This window comes from Caenorhabditis remanei, chromosome V (genome assembly GCF_010183535.1).
Source record: "Caenorhabditis remanei strain PX506 chromosome V, whole genome shotgun sequence".
In the NCBI taxonomy this organism is placed as follows: Eukaryota; Metazoa; Nematoda; class Chromadorea; order Rhabditida; family Rhabditidae; genus Caenorhabditis; species Caenorhabditis remanei.
The window spans coordinates 5,740,714-5,754,899 of NC_071332.1; the positions used below are offsets into that span (position 1 = coordinate 5,740,714).

The 14,186-nt window shown below is 36.8% G+C and overlaps 3 protein-coding genes across 3 annotated transcripts; all 3 read right to left on the reverse strand.

The window, feature by feature from the left end:
- Window positions 1–460: 460 nt before the first annotated feature.
- Window positions 461–2,448, reverse strand: GCK72_017528 (uncharacterized protein; the record flags this gene model as incomplete). The annotated part of the gene is made up of 6 exons (XM_003112479.2): window positions 461–786; window positions 838–976; window positions 1,025–1,255; window positions 1,389–1,700; window positions 1,749–1,981; window positions 2,316–2,448. The coding sequence occupies 6 exons, from the start codon at window positions 2,446–2,448 to the stop codon at window positions 461–463; spliced, it is 1,374 nt and encodes a 457-aa protein (XP_003112527.2).
- A 5,031-nt stretch (window positions 2,449–7,479) lies between these two features.
- GCK72_017529 (uncharacterized protein) lies at window positions 7,480–8,646 on the reverse strand (the record flags this gene model as incomplete). Its single annotated transcript, XM_053732132.1, has 5 exons — window positions 7,480–7,581; window positions 7,627–7,976; window positions 8,101–8,219; window positions 8,267–8,397; window positions 8,443–8,646. 5 exons carry the CDS (start codon window positions 8,644–8,646, stop codon window positions 7,480–7,482), a joined length of 906 nt encoding a protein of 301 aa, XP_053581045.1.
- A 3,069-nt stretch (window positions 8,647–11,715) lies between these two features.
- Window positions 11,716–13,660, reverse strand: GCK72_017530 (uncharacterized protein; the record flags this gene model as incomplete). Its single annotated transcript, XM_053732133.1, has 8 exons — window positions 11,716–11,776; window positions 11,830–11,943; window positions 11,993–12,020; window positions 12,502–12,595; window positions 12,641–12,990; window positions 13,115–13,233; window positions 13,281–13,411; window positions 13,457–13,660. The coding sequence occupies 8 exons, from the start codon at window positions 13,658–13,660 to the stop codon at window positions 11,716–11,718; spliced, it is 1,101 nt and encodes a 366-aa protein (XP_053581046.1).
- Between the last annotated feature and the right edge of the window lie 526 nt (window positions 13,661–14,186).

Consider the following 14,186-nt stretch of genomic DNA (forward strand, 5'->3'; position numbering starts at 1 on the left):
TAAAAAACAAGTGGCTCTTATGAAAACAGGAATTTGTCCGAGAGGAGTTCACGGATGTTCGCGATGGAGCAGGTTTGCGGCATTTGCAGATCACCAGAAGAAAAATGGTTTATTAATTGGAAAAACTTGTCTATAAAACATTAAAAGATGTACATAAACATTGCTTGTCAAATCGACAATAATCAGTTATAAAATATGAAAAAGAAAATCATGGCAATGCCAACTCGTGGATTTGGAAAGAAACCATATACAATATGACCATAAACATGATTAACAATATAAACCCGTAATTTTTCTAAAAAGAGATTCTCAACAAAATGGAATTTGTTTGTTTTTCTTTTTGTTAAACTTGATTTTCTGAATTCTTAAAGTTGAATTCGAATTGTATGAATAAATGTTCGAATATTTACATAAATTTGCCTATATTGTAGAGATTCTAACTATCTGAAATCAATTGAATCTAAACCTTATTAGATGCTAAAATATCTTTAAAAGGCTTAATTTTCTTTGTGGCGTATAGAGCAAAGAGCATTGAAATCCTCGTTTCCTTGTTAAAATTCGTCAGATTTCTCTGTGAATCCACAACGGTACTGCAGACACCCGAACCCTCATCATCATCAACTTCGTTTGGAGAGTGCTTGGTTTCAGTATTCATACGAAGAGGTACACGGAATGATGAGACTATGAGAACAATGACGAGTTGAATTGCGAAGATGTAAAGGAAGACTCTCCATCCGAATAAGCTGATGAGGAATGCGAGAGGACTTCCAGCCAACATTGATCCAGCTGAAAGTTATTAGGTTTACAAGAATGAATCTCATCTTTAAACAAACTTACAACTAGCAATGAACGAAATGAAAGCGCTCACTGTTCCCTGAATTTTTGCAAATCCAGCTTGCGAAGCTATCATACACCAGACATTGATTGACCCATTAACGAACATTCCAGCCAAGAATCCGAAGATAGAACTCAACTCCTGCAAACAAGTATACTTCAATGAAGTTCACTAATCTAGTTAACTTACAGCAAACTCGAAAATACCCGCCGCGGAGAACATCATTAAACATGTGTATGATACAGCGATGACGCGTCGAGTGGCATCAACATCGAATCGACGAGTGGCCAAGTCGATGACAATACCGGATGCCATTGTTCCAACGAGACCACCGATTTCATATGTGATTTGAAAGACATCGGGGGAGATTTTCGAGTCTGTGAGGAAGAGTTGAACCCATGTTTCGCAAATGGTTCTCATCTGGAAATAAAAACATTTTTGCAATTTCGACTTGTAGATTCCAGAATCGGAATCACTTGTACTACTTGCTTAACGGGTGTAGACCAATATTAATCTATCAATGTGCCTTCCCACCATGATTCCTCCCACTTACCTCCATTGTGAACAAGTAGACAAAAGAAATATGCCAGATCACAATCGACCCCACAATAGTTCGTAATCCACTTTTCTTCTGCTTTGCCTTCTCTGGGTTTGGCTCCTCATCATCTTCCTCATGTTTCGGTGACACGTTATCCTCACGAAGAGCAATGTAACAAACAATCGAGAAGACGAGCATTCCTGCTCCAGTATACAACTCCACGTGGCGCCAATAGAATTTCTTGGAAAACGGTTGAAGAATACCGGCAAATGTTGAACCACAAGCGAGGATTGAGAACATTGTTCCATACGTAGACTTCGAGTACCACTGAAAATAAAGAGAGGATGAAAACTAAATGAATAGTAAATTTCTTACCGACTGCACCAAAAGAGTGGCTGGAACCCATCCAGCTCCCTGTACAATTCCTAGAAGCATCATTGCAATCAGCATTTGCCATAGATTATTCGAGAATGCCAACGCAACAGAACACGCGGCACATGTGACCAAACCAAGCAGTAATAGAGCTACTTTTGAATATCTATCGGATGCGATTCCAAATAGAAGACGTCCGATTGTATATAGAAGAGCATGAGAGGATACGAGAATTCCTGGAAGAATAAAAACGTTCATCGAGATACATATCTATTATCTTTCATCCGTCTATGATCATTGAACATTAAATTATACTGTGGGAAATAATGGAAATCTTGTTTAAGATTGCTGTGATGCGGTTGTAAAAATTTAGAAGAGTGTATCTTTAAAAAACAAAAGAAACTGGATATCACCGCACTTGTGTTTTGTTTGAGTCTTGTGAAGATGTAGTACATGTGGAAAGTTCGATTTCATATTGTTATAACTATTGTCAATTTTTAGACTATCTCTTTTTGTTTATCCCAGTTTCTTAATGATTCTTTCCCTTCTATGACTAGAAAAACCACTTACCAATATCATCACTAGTGAGCACAATCTCCTCCCGAATCAACGGAAGCAACGTGATAGGGAGTCGTCGGAAATATATATGAGCAAAGTAGATAATGACGACGAGTACAAACTTGAAATGCGTTTTGAGTGACATTGTTATGGAGAGATCCGAAGTTGGAACTGTAGTCAAATATAATATTTCTATAATAAAGGAAGCGTTTGCTGGGACAGAAGAAGAAATCAGGTTGGTTTATGGGAGAATATTTATACATAATCAGAAAATGATACGGAGAGATAACAGTGGATGGGTGATGGAGAAGAGAAGACAAGAAGGGTTCGCACGTGATACAATCTAAATTTCCATATTGGCCACGCCTCTTTTCAAAAATGACCTGTTTGTTGGAAAACTTTATGTTTGAAGTGGGTTTTCAGAGTTGATATTTCAGATTTCAGACATATCAAAATTGTACTGTTATTATGATGATCAAGATATTGTAAATATGACCTGGATGGAGAGATTGAGAAGAAGAGACATGGAGATGAAAAGATAATTAATCAAATGACGATTCACTCATGCCTGTATTGATATTTAATCTTTCAACTCGGATTCTTGGTTAATATGCAGATGCCGTTGTGATGATATGTGATCAAAAGGTCTACGTGACTGTTAAGAATGCGGAAAATGAAAGATGAACAAAGCAAAACATGAGATTGACCTAGTATCAGTTTGAGAAATGGAATGAAATAAACGGAAGATAGACGGAAGAGTTATGGTCAAGGAGTTGCTCCGTACATGACCATTTTTATTGGAATAGAACAGGTTACTCTATTACTTCAACTGAACTGCAGATCTTGATAAGAAAACGTTCCGATACATTCTCAAACTTGGTTAAATCAGGAGTGAAAACGTGGAATTTTTTGCAGAACGACAAAATAAACTGTTGTTGTTTGAAGTCGAAGTTTAAAATACACTTCTGAATCATCAGAAATCTACTACGACTTGGCTATCAACATGTCTCCTATGAACTATGATTCTCTTGATAAAAGGTCACTTGCATTTTAGTTTTACTTTCTTTCTCGACCTATTAACACCATCAAAACAAACATTTTCATTTTTCATCTCCTAACGTCTTCTTCTTCTTTTTTCTTTTTATTAGTTCCTACCCCCAAATTCTTATTACCTATTGTAGACTATAACAACAAGAACCAAATCTATATCAACGATCTTCTGATACGATTCAGGGTATCTCACGGTCTAATTTATGTTTCACTTCTAATTCCCCGAACTTGCATCAGTTTGACAAGTAAGTGTGATTGTTGAAAATACATTCTAGAACTACGATACCACGTGGGTTGATAAGAATGTAAGCAGGTCACGTTACAATAATGATTACGTAATCATCACGATTTCAGAAGGTCGCGCTTCTGAACCGGTCCTAAAATTAAAAATAAAATTGTGAATCACAAAATTAGATGGTCTGAACTTTGAGGACAACTTGAGACTTCTTAGTTGACTATATTAGTTCTCAAACATTTGAAAATCTAGGTCTACTAACTTCCACCAAAAATCACAGGAGAGTGAAGTAAAACGTGATGATAACTTTAGACTTCTTCACATTAAATGGAGATTGAGAGAACGGAAAACCAGACCATTTTCACAAGCATCTACTCCTTGGAGGAGGTATTTGTTTGGAAGTGATCTTGGACCCGGAGTGAACAAATACATAGTTGAGGTAGACAATGAGTCGCATTCATGGGTGCATGTTGCATATTTTAGATTGTCGGGAGTTTGGTATAGGGGAAGGAATTCAGTAGCAGTGTTCGATGAAGTTATGCTAAAGAAGTGTAGAATTTTAATAGAAAATGAAAGTTCTGATTAATGTGTCCTATCGCAAAACCGGGAGAGTTGTGCCAAAGTTGAACCAACCTTGCTGAAGCCGCTAGAAATGTGAATATAAATGCAGAACCCAGACAAAATAATACAAGATCTTAAAGACTGATAAGAAAAGACTGATTTCTGACATCACCCAGGTGTTCCTGTCTTTAACTTGTAAATATATTAGTCAAAGCAAATCTCTTCATTGTTCTAAAACAGACTGAACAAATGTACTGAGATGTGCCCGGCAATCAATTGAATTGGCAGGAATCTATCCAGAAGCAGTCATTTCCGTGATTCGCACAGCCTCGATCCATGGACCTGCAGATGCTGATCATCTGGAAAGGCGCAGCGCAATATTCAGTTGCTTCTCAACTGTATTGGAGATTTGGTAAAAACAATACTAACTACGAAAATGCTAACAAGTTGTTTCAGCGGAGGGTTTCTACTGGAAAATTCCAGTGGAGAATCTCCGCAAAACGTATGAGTTCATTTTAAGATCACCCGGTTCATTTCATTTTATACTGTATCGATAAGTTGGTCTTTATGACGTTGAAAATCAAAAACAAATCAACAATTAATTCATGCATGCATATTCAAGGATTATGAACAATAAGTGACGTAGTCTTCTGGAAGTGTGACAATGGACTTTTGAACCATGTTTGCAAAAGTCAGATAGACAGGATGCGGAAAAAATCAAAAAGAGAATATGGTAATGAAGTGAAGGTGTTGTGAGTCAAGTTGATGTTTGAACTGTTAACTTTGAAAAACACGATTACCTGAATAATAGAATATACAGAAACTCATATTTATTTCAGAGCTGTTCACAAGCAAACGTCCTTTGAATATTAAGTTTTGAATTGCATGAAAAATGGATAGTTTTAAATTAAACCAGACTTGCAAAATATCGGCCCGTCGGCCCGGCCCGGCCCGTTGCAAGTATGAATTAAACATCTTTGATCTAAACCGTAAGATGGTATTTTCGAGGCAACACAAAATAATCGACCATGAAAAACCAAACTTAAATTCTGAAATTTTGATTATTTTAGTGATAGCTTGTAGATAAAGTCAAGGCACATTATGATACTGTTTGCCACTGATTTGGATAACTATTTGATAAGTCTTTTGATTTCTGGAGCTGTAGCACGGTGTCCGGGGTGTCAGAATCCAATTCAACATATATTTTGGGAAAATTCGGTTATACCCCCCCACACCGATAGCTTCCCCGCATGTTGGAATACACCCCCCACCAACTGAAAAGTGGGGGGTTATAACTGTGGGGTTGTATAATGGAACAGAAAATGTGGGGGGTTATAATGAAACCATTAAAGCCCCCCACAGTGGAAAGTGGGGGTTCATATCAAAACACCAGGCAATCTTCTATTATAACCCCCCACGTGTATCAATAAACGCCCCCAAAACGCCATGTTGGTATACCACCCCCGGGGGGTGTTTAATAGAATGTCTACTGAATTTCTGCCTAAGCCTAAGAATTAAGGAAAATCAGCTTCCAGGGCGCTAAGCTTATGGGCGGGGCGAGAGCAAGCTCCAGGGTGTCCTGTTTTAAGGTAATCACTACTTCGAGGGCGCTGAGCTTAGGGGGTGTGTAATAGAATGATACGGGAATTTCAGCCTAGGCCTAAGAATTGTGGAAAATCAGGGGGAATTTCAGCATAAATCGACGTTTTAGTTTTAACCTAAAGATAAATTTTAAAGTTTTAGCGAAAAACTGCTGAAAAACGCACAGAAAACCCAAAAAAACGAAGAAAAATCGGAAGAAAACAATTATTTTTGAGTTAATCAATATTCAATTTGACTGCCAACAATGATACTCAGTCATTGGGGGGCCTATATCAAAATGATGCTCACATTACAATATATACCCCCACATCTGATTGAAATTTGGGGGGTTATATTGTAATGTGTGGGGGTCTATAATAGAATGTTCATAATATAGTCCCTACATTCCAATAAACACTCCCATCCAAATGACTAAATCACGCATTGTGGGGGTGTATTCCAACGTTTACCCAGGGGGGTGTATAATCTAATCTTACGGGGGTCTATAATAGAATGTACCCTATATTTTTTATTCAAATAAAGGTTTTGCAATATTTTGGAACAAATTACTCAACAACTCCAAAAGAAAAACAATTATTGTTTTTATCGAATTCTTAAATCAGACCTGCAGAAAATCACATTTTCATATTTCTGAATATTTCAGCTATCTGTCAAAAAAGTTTATGCAAAATGGAGAAGATTCAGCTGAGATACACATGAAAGTAAAGAGGTGTACTGACTTATGCTCGGTCCTGTAGAACTGCTTAGAGCCTGATGCTCAATAGGAAGAGCTGACAATGAACCCAGCTTATTCGACATGTAGTAAATTAATGTTTTTCAAATCTACTCACATTGAACTCCTTCACATCTTTATCTGTCCATCTTTACCCCTATGAAGTTCTCCTCTCTCATTTTTGTAGCCTGTTTGACCTGTCTTATCACCTCCCTGTACAGACAACATTGATGACACTTCTATCTTTTCCAATTGTCCAATAAAACCATCAATTAGATTTGAACAGTATCCACATTTTAAACTATCTCTCATCACCGATTTTTAAAAATTCATTACAATATTCCTTTATATAAGGCTCCCGGATGACTCTGAAATCAATCACTCTTATTGAAACATATGTATGATATTCTTCCACACTTTCTCACCTTTCACCCACGTATAAGTTCATAAATGGCAATATGAATAGTTTAGATTCAGATCCTCGTGAGAAAAAGTGAATCAACGCATCGGTTAAGCGACTTCGTCGAGTAGCATATCACTTTGGTCGTTGATTAACCAGAAGAGATAGAACATTTTATGATCTTGTGGTGTTTATATGTAGATTGATCCGACAATTGTAAGGTCATCGATTAGCAAAAGAAAACTGAGTGTTAAAAGGATGAGCTTTGAGGGAGAAAGAAAAGAGAACGGATGGAATTTAAGAGAACGTGACGTAATTGGTGGGATGAACTATGAAAGCAGATTTTCCAATGTTTAAAGAAGAAAAGTTAAAAAAAAATTTCTTACAAACACCGGAATATCCCTTTTATTTCGACTATAAAACGTGTAAACTCACTACAGCGATCGCTGAACAAATATCTATGTAGAAAGGCGCTATTCCAATTTGTTATTTTGACAAATCATTTTGTTTGAAGGATGGTTAATATCGAACATATGATAGACTTATTATAAAAAAACTGAGCTTTATTTCATTACAATTTTCTTGTATACAATCTAAAAAATTGACAATAAAGAAATCATAAACATCTCCATGTCTGTCCGACTGCTGGGAATGACTTTCCTTTGTCGAGTGCACGAAGTGACTTCAGATCCTCGTCAGTAAGTTGAATTTTGATTGTCTGAAAAACGATACATATTGAAAGATTCGAACAGGATTTACTTACATTGTGTAAGTTGTCATGAATCCTCGAAGGTGTCGCAGATTTTGGAATCATAGAGGTGTTGCTACAGTATGCGAAGGCATACAGAATAGCTTGTGGTGTTTGATTGTACTTCTGGCAGAGTTGGATGATAATATCCTCTTGGAGAATGTTTTGATCTCTCCAACAGAGAGAAGAGTAGGATTGAACGACGATATTGTTCAAATCACAGTACTTTTTGAGTGTCGGACGAGTCAGATATGGTTGATATTCGTATTGATTGAGGACCGGACGGTGTTTGGCGTATTGAAACATTTCCACAAGATGGTAGACTTCGTAGTTGGATACTCCGATTGAGCGAAGTTTTCCGGAGTCTGAGATTTAAGCTTGTAAAGAAAACAAAACGTGTAGATTTGGGTAAGAAATTTCAAAAAGATTATTAAGCTGCTTTGTAATCGCAATGCGTTGTTGATCATGAGCAAGCAATTACCATCATACCTTTTGCCTTTTCAAGTGTCTGCCACACTATCTTCCTTCTACTCTTGTTCACTTCATAATCGTCATCATTTCCAGTGTCACGGTCGCGTGGATAATGAACCAGAAGGAGATCGATGTAGCTGGAAATATCAGTTATGAATTCGAAATTCTGAAAATTCATACTTACTCGGTCTGAAGTGTGGCCAGCGAATTGGCCAGTTGTTTTTCCACTTCCTCCACTGTGTTTTCATTTAATGTGCGAACTTTCGTAGTGATGAAAACATCTTCTCGAGTGAGACCAAAGACTGGGAGGTATTTCTGAAATCAAAAATGTTATAAAACTACATTTTTCAAACAACTCACTTTCAAAGAAATCCCAAGGAAGAGCTCATTTTTGTACAAATTCGCCGTATCGAAAAGACGATATCCAGACTTCAACGCGGCTTCAACAGAGATATCTAGTGCTTCTTGTGTTGGGATTCTGGAGATTCCCAATCCAACTTTTGGCATTTCGTGGCCATCGGAGAATTTGAATACACCTCCGACGACGTTTGTGAAGTGGCTCATTGTGTAGAGTAGGAGAGTCTAAAAGGTTCAATTTTTGAAGGAGAAAGATAACAAGAGAATGACGAAAAATAGAAATTGACGAATCGTATAAATACTACCGGCGAGAAAAAAGGAGACGACAGTTCAACAAACAAGATCCATTGAACAATTTTTGAAAGTTGAGGAGTGATGTTTGTTGCAGAAGGAATCAATTAAACTGATAGTTCAGTTAGTTAAGCTTTTAGAATTGTTTGAGAGGAAAAACATAGAAAACAGCAATGCTAGATAGTTATTTGGAAGGTTCAAGGTTTATAGTTATTATTTGCATACTTGTCACTGGCCGGGCCGGGCCGGGCCGGGCCGAAATCAGGAAAAATCTCGGCCCGGCCCGGCCCGGCCCGCTCGGCCCGTTTTGAAACATTTTGAGTTTTTGAACTTTTTTTGGAAATTTTTTGAAAAAAGTATAGTTTTCGAATAAACATTTAAAATTGAATCAAAATGTGAATATGTAATGATAATTTAAGCATTTTTACTGTTTTTTTTCGAAAAATTTCAAAAAAAAATTGGTAAAAATGGGTACCCATTTTTGAATCCGGGCCGCCGGGCCGGGCCGGGCCAAGAGAAATTTCGGCCCGGCCGACGGGCCGAGCCGGGCCGGCCCGATTTTTGACAAGTATGGTTATTTGAACGCTGAATCATTTGAGAGCATGTTCATTCTTTCTGTAAGGGCAAATACTCATTTGCTTTGGAATCATTTGCTATTTGATCACTTGCTATATTTGTCTCATTTGCTATCACTGGATCGTTTGCTATGTTTGTCTCATTTGCTATTTGATCACTTGCTATAGTTGTCTCATTTGCTATTTTCCCCATTTTTCGAAATACTCATTTGCTATGAGTTGGATCATTTGCTATGAAGCAGATCATTTGCTATTAAATGCTCATTAGCTATGAGATGACTATTAAAAAATCCTAAAATCTCATCAAAATCACGATTTCAGCGGAATTTTCATGAAATTTGTGAACAGTACTTCATAATTGTTACTAGATTGAAAGTTTCAGAATTTCGAAGAATAGGAGAATAATGTCAGAAAAATTTCGATATCACGTTATCTACCCTAGAGTATGAGGAATTTATTTTTGGAAAATATTTTATTCAAGAAAATATATACAAATTAGGAGAAAATGTGATATGTCCTCCTTCGTCGAGATAAAATGGAAAACTGGATGAACGGTGTCTGCTCATACGCTATGAGTGGCTGAAGGTGAGTTATGAAAATTCTAGTCCCTAGTGATGTGTAGTTCCTGTGGAAAGCTTCCACAGGTTCATCAACCAAATTTTTATTCATCCAATTTTGCATTTTCTTTCATTGTTTTTTTTTTTGCAGAATTCAGAAAAAAAAGATGATTAGAGGTGTCAACGCATCACAGACTAACTTTACAATATCTCAATTCTAGATTTTTTTTTAGGATTTGATTTTTATAGCAAATGAGAAAATAGCAAGTGAGACAATAGCAAATGAGACGACACTCGGAAGCAGAAGTATAACATTTAGAGATTAATATCAACATGTATAACTATACTTTGAAGGTATTGTGAACCATCTCATTGTGTCGATAACCTCATTGTTATACTTCTGCTTCCGAGTGTCGTCTCATTTGCTATTGTCTCACTTGCTATTTTCTCATTTGCTATAAAAATCAAATCCTAAAAAAAAATCTAGAATTGAGATATTGTAAAGTTAGTCTGTGATGCGTTGACACCTCTAATCATCTTTTTTTTCTGAATTCTGCAAAAAAAAAAACAATGAAAGAAAATGCAAAATTGGATGAATAAAAATTTGGTTGATGAACCTGTGGAAGCTTTCCACAGGAACTACACATCACTAGGGACTAGAATTTTCATAACTCACCTTCAGCCACTCATAGCGTATGAGCAGACACCGTTCATCCAGTTTTCCATTTTATCTCGACGAAGGAGGACATATCACATTTTCTCCTAATTTGTATATATTTTCTTGAATAAAATATTTTCCAAAAATAAATTCCTCATACTCTAGGGTAGATAACGTGATATCGAAATTTTTCTGACATTATTCTCCTATTCTTCGAAATTCTGAAACTTTCAATCTAGTAACAATTATGAAGTACTGTTCACAAATTTCATGAAAATTCCGCTGAAATCGTGATTTTGATGAGATTTTAGGATTTTTTAATAGTCATCTCATAGCTAATGAGCATTTAATAGCAAATGATCTGCTTCATAGCAAATGATCCAACTCATAGCAAATGAGTATTTCGAAAAATGGGGAAAATAGCAAATGAGACAACTATAGCAAGTGATCAAATAGCAAATGAGACAAATATAGCAAACGATCCAGTGATAGCAAATGAGACAAATATAGCAAGTGATCAAATAGCAAATGATTCCAAAGCAAATGAGTATTTGCCTTCTGTAAGTACTGTACAAAATATATAATTTGTTCCCCAAAAACCATAAATAAAATTCTCTTTGAAAAGTTACAGTCATTCTGCATAAAAATCTCACTACTTCGAAGTGAAATAGGCCGATTTGAGAGTGAAATTACTTTGCCAGTAAACGGCAAATGTGAAGGTCTAGAGTTGATCTACATTTTCTACAGATTTGAACTATATTGGATGGATATGAAGAAGCACATCGAAAGTCAACAACCTTTTTATGGGTACTGTATGTCTATAGCGACTACCAACTTCGCATCTACCTTGTTCCGAGACGTTTCAGAACTGCCGCTTTGTATCATGAATTCATTTTTATCTGTGCATGAGAAGTCCGCGCCGCACTCACGCGGCGGCCACGCCCACCCCGATTTTAACGCTGCGTTCCATTTTTGAACACTGTCGCAAGAAATGGACGTGGCCGCCACGCGAGTGCGGCGCAGACTTCTCATGCACAGAAAAAAATGAATTCATAATAGTTGTTAAATGAAATTGCGAAAAATAAATTCAAAAAGCTAGAAAATGTCACGGAATCGAGAAAGTTGAGCTCCTCAGTAGATAAGTGGCTCACGCGTTCTTTTCAAGTGTCATAGAAAAAAAACAATAGTTTATTTTTCACAATTTCTCGAAGAGCACAATCCGGTCATCCAGATGGTAAGCGCCTCGACGGCCGAGACTGGAAGTGAAAGAATTAAGTTTATGAGAAAAGAGCATTAAAATGAAACTCACATCCGTTTGATCCTGGAGTCCACCGGTGTTGACGTCAAAAATATGATCTTGATCAACACTAGGGACTCAATCCCTTCTATTGGCGAGAGCATTGGTGCCAAATACTCTCGAAAACTGAAAATAAAAGTATCAGTCAATTCGAACAGTCAACTAGAAAGCTTACCGAACCCAATTGCCACGAGATCGGAATGCTTAACTAAAAATATTTAATTATTATCAAATTTCTGTTAACTCTCCAATTTCTTTAATTTTTCGATGAGGCTATAATTGGATGACATGTGAATATGGTGTCAAGATACGTGGGTAATCGAAAAAGTTATCAAATCACTTTTCCAAAATTTCATTGGAAATCAGAAGTTCACGGGAGGAAATTTGCGAATCATGTCGGTAGGGAACACACATCTCTGTGAGTTTGTGTGCAGTTTTTCTTAAACTTCAATCACCTATACAGTTCATCTTGCTGATTTTTGTCTGTTATTGTTAAAAATTTCAAATTAATTTAAAAAATAATTGTGCACATGTTTTGAATCCGGGCCAACGGGCCGAGATTTTGCTAGTCTGATATTTATCGAGCATGTGAAAAAGTTATACTTGTAATAAATAAGCTGAATTTTATTTCATTACAATCTCATACTATATAATCTAAAAATAAACAGTGAAGAAATTACAAACATCTCCATGTCTGACCGATTGGTAGGAATGACTTTCCTTTGTCGAGTGCACGAAGTGACTTCAGATCCTCGTCAGTAAGTTGAATTTTGATTGTCTGAAAAACGATACATATTGAAAGATTCGAACAGGATTTACTTACATTGTGTAAGTTGTCATGAATCCTCGAAGGTGTCGCAGATTTTGGAATCATAGAGGTGTTGCTACAGTATGCGAAGGCATACAGAATAGCTTGTGGTGTTTGATTGTACTTCTGGCAGAGTTGGATGATAATATCCTCTTGGAGAATGTTTTGATCTCCCCAACAGAGAGAAGAGTAGGATTGAACGACGATATTGTTCAAATCACAGTACTTTTTGAGTGTCGGACGAGTCAGATATGGTTGATATTCGTATTGATTGAGGACCGGACGGTGTTTGGCGTATTGAAACATTTCCACAAGATGGTAGACTTCGTAGTTGGATACTCCGATTGAGCGAAGTTTTCCGGAGTCTGAGATTTAAGCTTGTAAAGAAAACAAAACGTGTAGATTTGGGTAAGAAATTTCAAAAAGATTATTAAGCTGCTTTGTAATCGCAATGCGTTGTTGATCATGAGCAAGCAATTACCATCATACCTTTTGCCTTTTCAAGTGTCTGCCACACTATCTTCCTTCTACTCTTGTTCACTTCATAATCGTCATCATTTCCAGTGTCACGGTCGCGTGGATAATGAACCAGAAGGAGATCGATGTAGCTGGAAATATCAGTTATGAATTCGAAATTCTGAAAATTCATACTTACTCGGTCTGAAGTGTGGCCAGCGAATTGGCCAGTTGTTTTTCCACTTCCTCCACTGTGTTTTCATTTAATGTGCGAACTTTCGTAGTGATGAAAACATCTTCTCGGGTGAGACCAAAGACTGGGAGGTATTTCTGAAATCAAAAATGTTATAAAACTACATTTTTCAAACAACTCACTTTCAAAGAAATCCCAAGGAAGAGCTCATTTTTGTACAAATTCGCCGTATCGAAAAGACGATATCCAGACTTCAACGCGGCTTCAACAGAGACATCTAGTGCTTCTTGTGTTTCGATTCTGGAGATTCCTAATCCAACTTTTGGCATTTCGTGGCCATCGGAGAATTTGAATACACCACCGACGACGTTTGTGAAGTGGCTCATTGTGTAGAGTAGGAGAGTCTAAAAGGTTCAATTTTTGAAGGAGAAAGATAACAAAAGAATGACAAGAAATCGAAATTGACGAATCGTATAAATACTACCGGCGAGAAAAAAGGAGACGACAGTTCAACAAACAAGTTCCAATGAACAATTTTTGAAAGTTGAGGAGTGATGTTTGTTGCAGAAGGAATCAATGAAATTAATATCTTGAGTTAGTTAGGCTGGAAAAGGGAAGACGCAATAAGGAATAAGGAAGTAAATTTTTCAAAAGGGAATAATGAAGAAGGAAGAAAAAAGTGAAAAAAGCCCGGAAGAAGGAAGAAAGAAGGAAGAAGGAAGGAAGAAGGAAGTTGGGTTCCGAACCGGGAAATAGGAAGTTAATTTTGAAAATGACAAATTTGAGGAAACATTTTCTAGTCATCTCTGAAAACGAATTTTGATGTTGTTTTTTTCAAAAATTTACTTCCTTATTCCCTTTTCAAAAATTTTAATTCCGCACAGCTCTGATCCCCATGTTCATATCTTTTTT